Source organism: Penaeus chinensis, chromosome 37 (genome assembly GCF_019202785.1).
Source record: "Penaeus chinensis breed Huanghai No. 1 chromosome 37, ASM1920278v2, whole genome shotgun sequence".
Taxonomy (NCBI): domain Eukaryota; kingdom Metazoa; phylum Arthropoda; class Malacostraca; order Decapoda; family Penaeidae; genus Penaeus; species Penaeus chinensis.
The window spans coordinates 24100211-24117710 of NC_061855.1; the positions used below are offsets into that span (position 1 = coordinate 24100211).

The following is a 17500-nucleotide window of genomic DNA, read 5'->3' on the forward strand; positions in this document are numbered from 1 at the left end:
ATACAGTATTGGTGGTTCGTAGGTGACGATATACTGCATAGCAAGAATCCACGGAGAGGAACTTGCAATGGTAAGATGATTGCTTCTGCACACGACTGCCAGGTTAAAGGGGATGCTAACGAACTGAATGAGAATGAATATATAAATGAAAGATTATAATATTAATAACCGGAAGCTGAGTAGGATAAATGAATGAATAAATTAGATATGATTTAAAAGTAGTTTAATAAAACTTGCCAATAATAACCGCTTTTCACACAGGCGCTTCTCTAGATGGTGGGATTCTTTTTTATCGGGAAAGTAATGATAAAATTGTGGGAAATTATACGACCTAGATTCCAATAGGAGGAAAATTCCTTAGTACCAGATACTTTAACGAGGCCCTTATATATATCATTGGGACCTAGAAGGATTCAGGTGTCGATCTCTTGATTTTTTAAATTTTATTCTATTGGTGTTATTGTTTTATTGATGTTGATGTGGCTTTTGGGGTTTTATTGTTACCGTGATTTGCGGCAGTTCTTGTTTTTTTTATATTGCGAAGCCACGAAGTGAATGTTGAAATTTACAAATGCAATAGTATCGTATTAAAGATGGGGGTGGTAATAGTAAGAAAGGTTTAGAGAACATTCACTAGTTATTGAAGTGAACTTAATTATTATTTTTATTGTTGATGTTATGATTGCTATTAATATTTCTTTGTCGATCATCATCATCATCATTATCATTGTTTATTATTATTATTATTGCAGTTATAATTATTATTGTAAATATTATTATCAGTATTGTTATCATTATTATTGTTATTATTATTGTTATTGTTATTGTTATTGCTATTGCTATTCCTATTGTTATTTTTATTATTGTAATTGTTATAAATGCTATTATCATTATTGTTATTATCATTATTATTATCATTATTATTATCATTATTATTATCATTATTATCATTATTATTATTATTATTATTGTTATTATTAATATTATTATTATTATTTTTATTATTATTATTATCAATATTATTATTATTATCAATATTATTATTATTATTATCAATATTATTATTATTATTAATATTATTAATATTATTATTGTATCATCATCATCATCATCATCATCATCATCATCATCATCATCATCATCATCATCATCATCATCATCATCATCATCATCATCATCATCATCATCATCATCATTCATATTAATAATAATGTTATTGCTGATGTTATATGATTGTTTTTAATGTTATTATTATCGTTGTCGTCGTTGTTGTTGCTGTTCCTATTCTTATAGATATTACTGTTGTTGCTAATGTTATTGTTGTAATGAAGATGGTGATAATGATGATAATGATAAATATAGTATTACATATAACAACAATAATAACAGTAATGGTAGTGATAATGGTGATAATGATGATAATGATGATAATGGTAATGATAAAATTGCTAATGATAATGAAGATGATAATGATGAGGATAAGTGTGATAGTAGTAATGATGAAAATACAAATAAAAGTAGTTGCAATGATAAAGATGATGATAATAATAGTAGTAGTATTAATAAATATAATATTGATGATGATTATGAAAGTGATAGGGTTAATGATAATGGCAATGGTAGTGGTAATGGTGATTGTGAGGATTTCAATGTTCAATTATCTATTGGTAATGTTATAATAAGGTAATGTTGGTAATGATAAACCTTATTTTTCTTTCTCATTATTTTCTTATTGTTAGTATTAGCAATGCTGTTTTTCTCATTATTATTATTATTATTATTATTATTATTATTATTATTATTATTATTATTATTATTATTATTATTATTATTATTATTATTATTGTTATTATTGTTATTATTATTGCCATTGTTATCAATCATCATGGCTGTATCGATTATTTTTATTGTTAGCAATGTTATATTTATGTTATTTGTGTTGTTAGTATAATGATAATTATTATGTATTATGATTTTGTCAGTAATTATTATTATTTTATTATCATCATAAAATAATGATAATGATAATAATGATAATTGCTATTATTATTATTGTTATTACTATTATTATAATTACTATTACCATTGTTATAATTATCATTACTGTTTCTATTACTATCGTTTTATTATTATTATTATTATTATTATTATTATTATTATTATTATTATTATTATTATTATTATTATTATTATTGCTATTATTGCTATTACTATTACTATTAGTCTGCTATTACCATTGCCAAAACTACAACTAGGCTACGTAACTATAACTGTAAATAAGAATATTATTGATAATTATTATTTTTATTATTATTGTTATTATCATTACTGTTTGTTTTTTATTGTTGATATTATGATTACTGTTATTATTAATATCATTATTATTGTTAATGCTATTATTGTTATTGTTATTGTTATTATCATTATCATTATCTATACCATTATTATTGTAATCATTATCGATGTTATAATTGTTATTGTTATTATTATTATTGTTGTCTTTATTTATATTATTATTATTATTATTATTATTATTATTATTATTATTATTATTATTATTATTATTATTATTATTATTACGATTTTCCGGGTATTGTTTCTTTTGTTATTATTGTTGTCATCCTTATTACTGTTATTGTTTTTGTCATTGTTGTTGTTGTGATTATCATTATGATAATAATGGTAATAATGAAAGTAAGGTAAGAGAGAGAGAGAGAGAGAGAAAGAGAGAGAGAATTTGCAAAAATGTTGCTTAAACTTTGCATATTCACGACCATACAGCAGTGTATTGAATCAAAGACAGCATGAGATCTGTCACTAAATTTAACCCAATGTGTGAATACTCCCACCTTCAAAGCCATAACTTCCCTTTAGTATTTTATGTCCCAAGAATTATTACTAAGAATCATTACGGTTGTAGTTCCTTTGGTGCTTTTGGTCCGGACGCTCTTGAGGTGTTTTGGCTAATCCTCACTGACCCTGGAAAGTGATCGGAGACAAGAGGCGAGAATTTTCCGAACGGGGAAGGAGGAGGAGGAGAGACAAGGAAGAGAGGCAAGGGGATGAACGAGAGATGTCGGAGAACAGGAAATAAAACAAGGAAGGAGGAGCAATTGGGGAGAGGAAGAAAAAACCGAAAAGAAGATGAAAAAAAAAAGGAGATGAACTCACGAGGAAAGACCGTCAAGACACAAGGGGGACTGGGCAGTGGCGTCGTTGCAAGGGTATTCTGGTTTATGCAAATGATGCTTTTATTTGAGTGTGCAGCATCTCTCTCGAGGAGCCCAGGGTTGCGTAATCGGTCGTAGGGGGAGGGGGAGGGGGAGGGGGAGGGGAAGGGGGGTGTTTAGGGGAAAGGAGGAGATGCGGTGTCATTGAAAACCTTTTTTTTCTTTTCTTTTTCTTTTCTTTTTATTTTTTAAACTTGTATGTCTTGTACCGAAGGGAGGAGTGTGCCGCTTGGAGTAAAGGAGTTATATTATTTTCATTTTATCGAGTGATTGGTCTTGTGTTTTTTTTTTTTTTATTGCCTCTTTGGGCGATTTCTCATCTGGGAAATGTTCGCTCAAGCAAGGCAGCCAAGGTGATCCCTCGCTTCTTGGCAAATTACCATGGCAGACCGCGTGTGAGCTTGGCAAGGAGTGTGTGTGTGTATTTGTGTGTGTGTGTATTTGTGTGTGTATTTGTGTGTGTGTATTTGTATGTGTGTGTGTGTGTGTGCGTGCGTGCGTGCGTGTGTGTGTGTGTGTGTGTGTGTGTGTGTGTGTGTGTGTGTGTATGTGTGTGTGTTTGTTTGATGGTTTGTTTGTTTGTTTGTTTGTTTGTTTGTTTGTTTGTTTGTTTGTTTGTTTGTTTGTTTGTTTGTTTGTTTGTTTGTTTGTTTGTTTGTTCGTGCGTGCGTGTGCGTGCGCGTGCGTGCATGCGTGTGCTCATGAGATGTGTAAACCAGGTCTCAGACCCTCTTATCCCGTTGCATCGCTTCCATTTTTCTTGTTTGTAATCCACTGACTGTTCTCTTTCTCTACTGTTATTTTTCTCTAAACTCTTCCCATTTTACCATCTATTTTTAATATTTCCCATATGTTACCCTCTATCGAGTTGGGATTCCATTCCATAAGAATTAAAAGCACAATCAATATTTCATTGAGAAGATTCTGTGGAGGGAATAATATACGTTATGCTCAGTGTTATTGTCAGACAGAATCAGGCTAGAATAGAATAAGAACAAGAGACTGATGCACGGGCCACTCGAACCAAAATGCAGATAGGGAACATTGGCAGCTGGCACTCAGTAATTTTTTTTCTTCTTGATAACAGACTTTTTGTTCCCTCTTTAGTGTTTTTCACATCAGTGCCTCGTCTCCTGACAACAAGCAGATCATTCTGATTATCAATTTTGCTGTCTCTATAATCTCTTGCTTCGTTTCATGTTTCTCTCTCTCTCTCTCTCTCTCTCCCCCTCCCTCCCTCCCTCCCTCCCTCCCTCCCTCCCCTCCCCTCCCCTCCCCTCCCCTTCCCTTCCCTTCCCTTCCCTTCCTTCCTTCCTTCCTTCCTTCCTTCCTTCCTTCTTTCCTCCCTCCCTCCCTCCCTCCCTCCCTCCCTCCCTCCCTCCCTCCCTCCCTCCCTCCCTCCCTCCCCCTCCCTCAACGGAAAACAAAAAAAAACGTTCGCATGCCACATTGAAACAGGTGTGCATTTTAGACTTGTTCTCTGGGGCATTGGTGATAAAAGCCGGGATTCTGTCGAGGAAATGGCCGGAGATGTATGAATTGTGCACCTGTTTCTGGGCGCGGAGTAAGCAGACTGATTCAGGAGTGTCAGTTCTTGTTTTCCATGCCAGGTTATCTGCATAGTTGTTGTTAATCTTTTATCTTTTTTGTTTTGTTTCATTTCAACTGTTGCATTTAAAAGGGATGTAAAAATGTAATGTAAGAGACCTAACTAAATTTGACCGGTTTTCATTACTTCAGGGTTTTCAAGTTTATAGACAGAATTATTTATTTGTGTGAGGATTATTTTTCTGTCTTATCTGTTAATGGTAAACCAACCTTGGAATGACTTGTCCTGCCTCCAGGTGAATACGCGCGCGCACACGCACACGCACACGCACACGCACACGCACACGCACACGCACGCGCACACACACGCTCACGCACACGCTCACGCACACGCTCACGCACACGCTCACGCACACGCACACGCACATGCACATGCACACGCACACGCACACGCACACGCACACGCACACGCACACGCACACGCACACGCACACGCACACGCACACACACACACACACACACACACACACACACACACACACACAACACTACACAACACACACACACACACACACACACACACACACACACACATACATACACACATACACACATACACACACACATACACACACACAACACATACACATACACATACACATACACATACACATACACATACACATACACATACACATACACACACATACACCCACATACACCCACATACACATACACATACACATACACATACACATACACATACACATACACACATACATACACACACACGCCTGTCTGCCCACCTGGCCCGCAGCAGTCGTTGACTTTTGACATTCGAGCTCGCTTGTGCTATTTCTGTTCTCTCTCTCTCTCTCTCTCTCTCTCTCTCTCTCTCTCTCTCTCTCTCTCTCTCTCTCTCTCTCTCTCTCTCTCTCTCTCTCTCTCTCTCCCTCTTTCCCTCTTTCCCTCTTTCCCTCTTTCCCTCTTTCCCTCTTTCCCTCTTTCCCTCCTGCCTCCCCCTTTTCCCTCTGTCTCTTTCTTTTTCTTGCTTTCTCACTCTGTTTCCTCCTATCCCGCCCTCCGTGACTTTTAATCAGTCTATTCCAGTCTGTTCCGGAGGCTATAGGTTTGTGATTGAATATTTTTCGCTCAAGTGTTCAAGATTAACTATAATTTGTTCGAACAGTTGATTATTTTTTTTTGATGTCATGAACGTCATCGCCTTTTTTTTTGATTGCGAAAACAGGTGATATATAATGCTAATTGTCTTCTTTGTATTCTGTACATTTTGTCCAGCGGTAGTGATACATCGGTTTACGTAAGCAATGCGGCAGCTGTATCAGGATGAAAAGAGAGTAAAAAGTATCGTAGTGCACTTAGCTTGTGTGTCACAGCAACTGAGGGGAAGGGATCTGCTGTAAGGTGAGGGAACCCGTTGAGAAAGGGCAGACGAGAAGAGTGGAAAAACGTGATAAAAAAATGAAGGGATGGTTAACACTTGCTGAAAAGGGAAGTAAGAAGGGTTAGGTAATATATACACGCTCTCTTTCTCTTGCGCGCGCTCGCACGGACACACGAACACACACACACATACACACACACACACAACACACACACACACACACACACACACACACACACACACACACACACACACACACACACACACACATACACACATACACACATACACACATACACACCTACACACCTACACACCTACACACCTACACACCTACACACCTACACACACACACACACACACACACACACACACACACACACACACACACACACACACACACACACACACACACACACACATACACATACGCATACACACACACACACATACACACACACACATACACACATACACACATACACACATACACACATACACACATACACACATTCAAATTCCCACATTCATATACACTATAACACAAACATTCTATATATACCATATAAGGGCACCCAGAATAATATATTACTTTTTCATCAGCGACACGAGTAGGAAGGGGAAGGGGAGTTCTTAAAGACGTCTGCAACCACGGGGACTGGCGGTGACACAACAGAGGCTGTGTTTTGTGAACGAGGAGACTGACTAGGCGCGCTAAAAATACTCGGGGCCCCCTCTCGTATACTTACACCTTCTCTCTCTCTCTCTCTCTCTCTCTCTCTCTCTCTCTCTCTCTCTCTCTCTCTCTCTCTCTCTCTCTCTCTCTCTCTCTCTCTCTCCCTCCCTCCCTCCAACCCTCCCTCCCTCCCTCCAACCCTCCCTCCCTCCCTCCCTCCCTCCCTCCCTCCACCCTCCTCCCCCTCCTCCCTCCTCCCTCCCCCTCCTCCCTCTCCCTCTTCCCTCTTCCCTCTTCCTCTCCTCTTCCCTCTCCTCTTCCTCTTCCTCTTCCTCTCCCTCTCCCTCTCCCTCTCCCTCTCCCTCTCCCTCTCCCTCCCTCCCTCCCTCCCTCCCTCCCTCCCTCCCTCCCTCCCTCCCTCCCTCCCCCTCCCCCCCTCCTCCTTCACCATCTAACATACCCTTCTCTTTTTCTTCCTCTTCCTCTTCTCATTCTACCTCCCCCCCCTCCCCTACACTCCGCCATTGGACCTTGCCTCTGGGAAACGGCGCCTGCCAGATCTCGTCGTCTTGCTGCATCGGTTACAGTTTCCCGGTGCATTGTTAGGCGTTGTCTACTTGACAAGGGAGGCGGCGTAGTGAAAGGAAGAGCTTGTTTGTTTGGGAAAATTTGGAAATTGAATGCACACCGTCACGCACGCATGCACGCACGCACGCACACACACACACACGCACACACACACGCACACACACACACACACACACACACACACACACACACACACACACACACACACACACACACACACACACACACACACACACACAGACAGGGACAGACATATTTTAACCGTACGTACGTTGCATATGTGAGGATTTACCTTGCCTTTTCGTATACACATGTTTTTTTATGATTGCATGTATGGTTCCCATATGTTCCCGTGTGTGTGTGTGTGTATGTGTATGTATATGTGTATGTGCGTGTGCGTGTGCGTGTGCGTGTGCGCGTGCGCGTGCGCGTGCGTGTGCGTGTGCGTGTGTTCCTGTACACTGTGTCGGTGTGTACACAGGTTCGGTTACCAAGGCAACCGTTCTCTCGCACAGGTCTGAGGGGGAAGGAAGGTGGAGCGAAGGTGACTAAAATAATAATTCCGACGCAAATAGGCTCGGGGAGTTTCCTATTTGCGGAAAGAAACAGCCATCGTTTACGGGGGGGGCATCGCCTTCATAAAGATAATGAAGCCGGGCTTTAGTTGTGGTTATTCGACCGCAGGGACTATATCCTTTTGGCAAATAGTGACGGATTTTATTTACAGCGCCGATGGCATAACTTGGTATACAAAGGATTATTACTAATTTCCCGGAACTCTTTTCTTTTCGTTTTACAGTACTCATTGTTGTTGTTTTTTTGCATGTGTAGATATTATATGATTGGGTGAGTGAGTGAGTGAGTGAGTGTGAGTGAGTGAGTGAGTGAGTGAGTGAGTGAGTGAGTGTGAGTGAGTGAGTGAGTGAGTGAGTGAGTGAGTGAGTGAGTGAGTGAGTGAGTGAGTGAGTGAGTGAGTGAGTAAATAAAATAAATTAATGCGTGAGTGAGTGAGACTGTGTGTGTGAGAGAGAGAGAGAGAGAGAGAGAGAGAGAGAGAGAGAGAGAGAGAGAGAGAGAGAGAGAGAGAGAGAGAGAGAGAGAGAGACAGAGAGACAGAGAGACAGAGACAGAGAGACAGAGAGACAGAGAGACAGAGAGACAAAGACGCAGAAAAAAATGATAAATAAATACACGTTTGACTTCAGTTGACAGTCCAAATTGTAATAAGTAAGTAATGAAATCCCCAACAAAGCACCTACCCTGTTTTGAATAACAAGAATACCCACAAAAGGCGCGAAGGACTTGCGTCGCCTTGTACCACGTGGCCCAGAAAAGCTAGAGGGCAGGGAATTGAAATACCGCCTTTCTTCCCGCCTACCGTAATACAGGGAACGAGTACCCCATTCATGCTGCGGGTATAGCTACTTGTTTTATACGCGTTACTGAGAAGTTGAGTAGCGTTTTAACAGGAGTACAAGAATAGTTTCGTTCTGTTCAGTCTACTTTTCTTTCAGTCTCCTTCACTACCTGTCTATCGTCTGGTTATTCTCCTTTTCCCTCCCTTTATTCCTCTCATCCTCACCGTCACCCCCCCCCCCCCCCCTCCCTCCTCTCCTCTCATTTTTTTGCTGCGTCACAAACCCGTTCTTCTCAAGTGATACTTTTTGGCGGGAAATGTGGTAGCAGGGAAGGGGGGGCGGGGAGGGAGCCGGGCGGGGGAAGGGGTAGGGGGTGGGAGGGGTTCAGCTGTTGCAAAGTGTCGCCAGGATTTTTATTTTATTATTTATTTAAAATCAAAAGGACTATTGCGTATTTCCTTTTTTGAATATGAAAATAAATTATGTTTGAGTATGGCGCATATGTACGCATTTGATAAGTTTCCTTTGTTATGTCACGAGGAAATATGTATCGACGGGGTGGAAGTCACACAGTATGGTATTGTGACCACGTAATCCATACTACCAGAACATTTGAATATGCAAATCCTGTAGCTGGGTAAACGAGTTACGCGTCATAATTGTTTTTGTTCAAATTTGATTCATAAATAGATTCGCTGGACAAAGTTGCATTTTTTCTCTCTCCTTTGTGGGAAATAGTATATGTTATTTGTAAACCGGGGTACCATATGTTCTAAATTTCACATCCTCACACGAAGATGCATTCCTATTTTCATATACCAGATCTTCATTGTCAATATCGACTGGAAACTAGAAATAGATAAACATCCAAGGAAAAAATAACAAACATTATAGAATATTCCTTTGGTAACGTGGTGAATGACGTCACTGAGGGCGAGGCGCGGGCGACTCCGTACGAGTTGCCAGGTACTTCCGGAGGGTTTAATTGACTGCGGTCTATTGATGCTCCGGATATTGTATTGCGCTTTGGACGAAAAAGAACCTTATAGAATTGATACTTCCTTTCATTGCATTCTTGTGTCGTAATACCATGGATGATTGTAGATAGATTGCTTATACATACATTCATTTTGAGTGTGTGCGTGTGTGTGTTCGTGTTCGTGTTCGTGTGTGCGCGCGTGCGCATATGTGTACTATATTTTTTATTCAATTTTATTTAATTTTATGTTATTTTATTTTATTTTATTTTCACTGATGCTTACAGTATATATATACATACACACATATATATCGTATTTATATATATATGCTCATTTACAGCGTATGCGAATTGAGATACGTATGTATGTATATATATATATATATATATATATATATATATATACACACATGCTTTCATACACATACATGTAACAATGCATATCGATATGTATGATATGCAAAGACACACACACACACACACACACACACACACACACACACACACACACACACACACACACACACACACACACACACACACACACACACACACACTTTTATGGATTGCTTTTAAAGAACGAGATGGTCGAGATAAATGAGGATAAGAAGAAAGAACAACCGAAACAGTAAAGACCAGGGGCGGGACATCGCAGAGAGGGAAACTCCATACACGGTTAAGCGCCATGTTTAATCGTAAATTTCCCTCATTTCAGATATCCAGTCATGGTGGGAGTTACCGAGTATCGCACACTTCTGCTCACTCTTCAGAGCCGCTTTCGATCTTCTTGATTTTGACATTGAGGTGAGTTTGTGGTTTGGTCTGTGTTCAACTCGGAGGCATGGTGTTGGGCAACTGCTATTGTCAGTTGCCAGGTCTCTGTATAAAAAAATAGATGTTCAAAGATTGACTACGTAACAGGATGTCTTTTTTTATATCTACAGTCATATACAAATAATAATTTCGGATATACAGTAGCGTGGATAGAGGGACGGTTTCGTACTGTCTCAGAAACGACAGGTGCTCCCTTGCGAAACGACAGGTTACATTGTTATGATTATATTTTTTGCACAAGGCTTTTATTGTCTATGACGTATATGCATATAGCGAGATCATTCCACTTTGTGCAGTCAGATAGGGGATTCCTTGACCCTTGCTCCTCCTCCTGACGTCGGGAGTATTGTCTTGTGACCAGTGGGAGCCGCAGGTTGACACGGGATCATTGAACTGGGGGGAACTGTGCTCGAACCTTTATATAAGTACAGTTGTTATTTGAGAGTTTGTAGTATTCAAATTTCATAGATGTCTACAGTTGTGGCTTCATTTTCTTATAGCTTGTGATAGCACATTTAAAATGATGAAGGAAGATTTGTTAAAAGACTACCCCATTATTGCTTACACTGATCAATTTCTTTCTTTCAGGAGTTAGAGGAGGCACTACTGACAGATGGGTTGGATGATACAGGTAGCCCCCTGCTGGTGGAGCTGACAGTGCGCCTAGTGCAGGGCTGTCTCCCAGGCAAGACAGTCAATGCTACAAACTACCAGAGCTACCTCAGGAAGCTCTTCAAACATAAATGTCAGGTTAGTGCAGTGTAATGCATTATGAGAGAGAGAGAGAGAGAGAGAGAGAGAGAGAGAGAGAGAGAGAGAGAGAGAGAGAGAGAGAGAGAGAGAGAGAGAGAGAGAGAGAGAGAGAGAGAGAGAGAGAGAGAGAGAGAGAGAGAAATACTTTAAAAGGAAAGAAGAGTAAGTGTGAATATGAAGGGGGGCAGTGAGAGTGTGTCTTTATATGTTTATCCAGATAGTTTCAAGGGAAAACTGAAAAGAAACTGAGAACAAGCAGGAGAGGAATTGGGGCATATGATCTAGAATTTTTTTTAGATTAATCTGATAATAATAGCTTATAAGACTTATAAGTTTAAAGGGGCTGCGTGCCTAGCCACTCAAAAATAGCTAGGAAGTAATAAGAGAACCCCATGAAAAACTGAAGAGTGCAAATTTGTAATGATTTAAAGAAAACTTAATTATTTAAATGAGTTAAATCAGATAGAAAAAAAACAACAACTAGAATATCAGTAACAAAAGTAAGGGATGTAATTGAACTCCTAATGCAAAGTTTTTATTTTGTCTGAAGAATGTACTGACTCTGCAGACAAAGACTGAGCAGAGTACACTCAACTTTGGTTACATGGACACAGCAATCATCACAAATAATATATTTGTTCTTTAGACTTCTCAGAGGGAAAATAGTTGTATAATTTTTGGTTGTGCAGGGAATGATCAAATAGTGGAGGATACTTGTATATTTAAGATTGAAATTCCAATGATGTGTTCTTGTACTTGACAGGAGGATCCGACGAGAGAAAATTTATTCAAAGAAGGTGATCTCAGATATCTTCCTTTAAGAAGAAAGGTGGAAATCCTTCATGCCGTCTGTGACTTTAGATTAGAAGCTGAGGATGTTCTTGATCTCCTAAAAGTGGGTATATTTCTATTACTAATATACCCTAAGTACTATAAGTAAAATATTTCAGTTCTGTAAAAAAAAAAAAATTTTATAAGATTTAGAAGAGTTGCTTTACATGTGTGATTTTATTTAGATGTATGATACAGATGCAAATATTTAAGTATGCAGGTGATATATGCAGAATGATCTCACACTCACACACTCACACACACACACACACACACACACACACACACACACACACACACACACACACACACACACACACACACACACACACACACACACTCACACTCACACTCACACTCACACTCACACTCACACTCACACACTCACTCACACACTCACACACTCACACACTCACACACTCATACACTCACACTCACACTCACACTCACACTCAGACACTCACACTCACACTCACACTCAGACACTCACACTCACACTCAGACACTCACACTCACACTCAGACACTCACACTCACACTCAGACACTCACACTCACACTCAGACACTCACACTCACACTCAGACACTCACACTCACACTCAGACACTCACACTCACACTCAGACACTCACACTCACACTCAGACACTCACACTCACACTCAGACACTCACACTCAGACACTCACACTCACACTCAGACACTCACACTCACACTCAGACACTCACACTCACACTCAGACACTCACACTCACACTCAGACACTCACACTCACACTCAGACACTCACACTCACACTCAGACACTCACACTCACACTCAGACACTCACACTCACACTCAGACACTCACACTCACACTCACACTCAGACACACTCACACTCAGACACACTCACTCTCTCACTCTCTCACTCTCTCACTCTCACTCTCTCACTCTCTCACTCTCTCACTCTCTCACTCTCTCACTCTCACTCTCTTACTCTCTCACTCTCTCACTCTCTCACTCAATCACTCAATCACTCACTCATTCTCGTTCTCGTTCTCGTTCTCGTTCTCATTCTCATTCTCATTCTCATTCTCATTCTCATTCTCATTCTCATTCTCACTCTCACTCTCACTCTCACTCTCACTCTCACTCTCACTCTCACTCTCACTCTCACTCTCACTCTCACTCTCACTCTCACTCTCACTCTCACTCTCACTCTCACTCTCACTCACTCTCACTCTCACTCTCACTCTCACTCTCACTCTCACTCTCACTCACTCACTCACTCACTCACTCACTCACTCACTCACTCTCTCTCAAGAACATATCTATTAGGGGATGGCAACAACATCATTGTTATTATTTTTCTTTTTATGCAGAATCTAGAATCTGATAGTTTACGGGTGGAGCCACTCGGGTATGACGACAGCGGCTCTACTTATTGGTATTTTTATGGCACCCGGCTCTACAGAGAAGACCACTCACTCTACCACCCACACAGACGGAAACCAAAGGATAAAGACAAAGAAAAAGAAGATAAGAGAAAAAAGAAGCGTAAGAAAAAAGGCCACAAGAATGAGGATAGTGAAGAGGAGGTTGAAGAACCAAAGTCAGTGTGGCAGGTGAGAGAACAGAGCATTTTTTTTTTTTTTTTTTTTTTTTTTTTTACTTTTAGAAGAATATTGTGATCATGTTTTAAGGTCTTATGGCTCTCAGGCATTCACATTTTAATTTAATTTTTTCAGGTTCAGTGTTTCTCAGAGGAGGACTGGAATAATCTAGCAGAGAAATTTGAAAATTGTGCTTCCAAGTTAGAACGCAGTTTACTGCAGACTCTTCGGGAGGATTTTCTTCCTGAAATTCCAAGACTCTTTCAGGAAAAAGAAAAGGTAAAACAGAAGGATTTGACCATGAGGATAGAATTAACCCATTCGCCCCATGTGGCAGGAATACATGCCATGCCCACTCTAATTCACGTTTATTTATTGTATTTACATGTAGATGACTCTACAAGTTCTTAATCACCAAATAGCCAGTTATTAGAAACTACCTATTTACCCTTTTCTTTCACTTTAAGAAAGGGTCTTTTGTATCATTTCATTGTCTAAAACATTTTAATGACAAATTAATAATCATAACATCAATAACAAAAATAACAGTATCAATAGCAATGGTATTAATTTTCCCGCCAATTCAAGGAATTGGGAAATCAGGATCGGTAACTAGGGCCTACGGATAGACTCCTTGCCAGCTGAGCACATGTAGAGCCATCTGTATGTAACAAAATTCACCAAAAACTACAGGGGACAGAACATAAATCTGGGGCGAATGGGTTAAGGTGTGGCCAGAGTTGCCAAGCCCATTTCCACAATATGTTGACCAGTAATTAATTGGAACAGAAAACAGAAATACCAACAGGGAATAGATTTTAAAAATCTACCTGTCATAGATGTAGGTGACTTGAAGGCACAAGAGATTTGATTTATCAGGATGAGAGACTTTACTGGTGCTGCTTAATGTATTGGATTTATTCTTCATGACCAAATGATTTAAAGATCTATTTCAGTCCAGATATTTCTTTAGTATGAATAAGCCATTATGCATATGGACTCTCCAATAGACATTTGATGATGCTTAGTATCTAATTTATTTTAGGGGTTAAGATTGAAATTAATCAATAGATAAGTGAGTTAGTAAATGAATGAATAAAAAAAATGTATGAATAGATATAAATGAAAGAATGAATAGATAAATAAAGAAGTAAATGCATCATTAAATAAGTAAATTAGTCAATGGATAAATGGGTAAATTAGTAATTGAGAAAATGGATAAATTAATAAATAGGTGAATAAGTAAATAAACAGACACAGACAGACACACAGACAGACACACAGACAGACACACAGACAGACACACAGACAGACACACAGACAGACACACAGACAGACACACAGACAGACACACAGACAGACACACAGACAGACACACAGACAGACACAGACAGACACACAGACAGACACAGACAGACACACAGACAGACACACAGAGAGACACAAAGACAGACACACAAAGACACACACACAAAGACACACACTCAAAGACACAGACACACAGACACACACACAGACACACACAGTCACACACAGACACACAGACAGACATACAGACAGACAGACAGACAGACAGACAGACAGACAGACAGACAGACAGACAGACAGACAGACAGACACACACAGACACAGACACACACAGACACACACAGACACACAGACACACAGACACACAGACACACAGACACACACAGACACACACAGACACACACACACACACAGACACACACACACAGACACACAGACACACAGACACACACAGACACACACACACACAGACACACACAGACACACACAGACACACACAGACACACACAGACACACACACACACACACACACACACAGACAGACACAGACAGACAGACAGACAGACAGACAGACAGACAGACAGACAGACAGACAGACAGACAGACAGACAGACAGACAGACAGACAGACAGACAGACAAGTGAATGAATAAGATTTAAAGGATTCTTGCACTTACTATGAATATATTTATGCATGTATGTTAGTAGGGATGTATTTATTTATGTAATAAGAAATTTCTGTATTACCAGATACAGAGGAAACGAATGATGGAATTTGCCCCACGGAGATCATCGGGAAGAGTACAGAAACTGAAAGAGAAGAAAGAAGAGGAAGAGAAAAAATTGGCCATAGAAATAGTTGAACAAGAGAAGAGAAGACAGCTGGAAGAAGAGAAGAAGAAGAAAAGAAAGGAAGAAGAGTCTGTTTCAGGAGAGAAGACAGAAAGGTTAGAAAAATAATATTATTATTTTTGTTTTTCTATTTCACATCATAGGACTTGTCAGTTAGTTTTTGCCATTGATTTTTTTATCAAATTGTATCGAGTTCTATAATATTCAGATACCATATCTCTTGTGCTTCAGAAAAAAGTCCAGAGAGGTGTTGAAAGAGGAGGTCGTCCAGGAGACAGATTCACCGCCCAAGGTTAACAAATCCCCTAGAGAAAGGAAGAGAAGTGAAAGCCACGAGAACAAAAGTAGAGAAAGACCAGAAGTTGAGGTGATTGAGATAAATGACACCTCGGAGGTAGAGGAGGAAGAGGAGGAGGAGCTCAAGGAACCAATAAAGAAAGTCAAAGAAGTCCGGGAAAAGAAAGCCATGGACTACTCTCAGGAAGAATCTCCACAGAAGAGAAGAGGGAGAAAACCGGGAAGAAAACCTGGTTCCAAAAAGCGCGTCGCCAAGGAGGAAGTGTCGGATGAGGAGGAGGAGAGCTCTAAGCCTCAGGTACACTGTCTGTTATTAATATAGTCTACCAGTGAAGTCTGTGGTTGTCATAGAAACTAATGAAGCTGATTAAGTTTGATATTAGTATTATTAGTATTGTGTTTTCATAATATGATTTTTAATTTTTTATTTAATTTGTTTTTATGTATTCAGGTTTTATACAAAATGAGCACATAGTTTTATCTTGTACATAATGAAGAGAAGCTTTGGATATTCAGATTACATGAAGAGATATTAGTTTTGCATTCCATAAGTTCCTAAATTTATTTTATTCCTACGGTCCATCCAGTTTACTAGGGGTAGTTTTTGTATAACATGTGAAATCATATGTATTAAATTTCTATATGAGCAAATTGATTATCTAAGAGAAAGAAAGGAAAACAGATAATGGTACTGAAAGGTCTTTTGCTATATACTTTCTTCTTTTAACAACTCTTGGTGTGATACTGTATGAGAGTAAATTGAGAATGGGCAGTTTGCATTTAGAGGATTATGCAGTAAAGATTATTTTCCTTACAGGTATATAGTGGACGGAAAACAAACAATTCTTTGTCATCTGTGGCGTTTTCACTCAGTCCAGCAGCAGTTGTGCCTGAACCTAATGTTACTGCTGTCAACACAGTCACTTCACCACCAACTAAGAAGAAAGTTAAAAGTGCTCATATGTAAGTTTATATTTGTCTCTGCTACAGTTTACCTTTTAGGAAATTGGACTGAATTACCTCATTCAGTCCTTAAGTATTTGTATTATATATGATATAAACAAACAGTACACTACATGTTTTCTTGTTCAGTTCATGAAAATGTGCTTGTGAGTATCTAATACTTCTAGTCTCATGTTTCTCAGCATCTATTGGTGATTTGGGCTGACCTTATGAAATAATTATCTTTGTTTTGTACTCAGGGTTCTTCAAACAGAGGATGACCTTCGCACAGGAATGTATAAGGTCTTGGAA

The 17500-nt window shown here is 39.2% G+C and overlaps 1 protein-coding gene across 1 annotated transcript in view; it reads left to right on the plus strand.

Moving 5' to 3' along the window:
* Window positions 1-17500, plus strand: part of LOC125045348 (trichohyalin-like) — a 32391-nt gene that overhangs the window by 334 nt on the left and 14557 nt on the right. The window contains exons 3-12 of the mRNA XM_047642553.1: window positions 23-70; window positions 10500-10588; window positions 11207-11368; window positions 12135-12266; window positions 13560-13802; window positions 13926-14069; window positions 15848-16044; window positions 16181-16544; window positions 17064-17209; window positions 17449-17500. The exon at window positions 17449-17500 is cut by the window's right edge and continues 105 nt beyond it. Of these exons, the coding sequence (XP_047498509.1) occupies window positions 23-70; window positions 10500-10588; window positions 11207-11368; window positions 12135-12266; window positions 13560-13802; window positions 13926-14069; window positions 15848-16044; window positions 16181-16544; window positions 17064-17209; window positions 17449-17500 (1577 nt within the window). The remainder of the gene's footprint in view (window positions 1-22; window positions 71-10499; window positions 10589-11206; window positions 11369-12134; window positions 12267-13559; window positions 13803-13925; window positions 14070-15847; window positions 16045-16180; window positions 16545-17063; window positions 17210-17448) is intronic.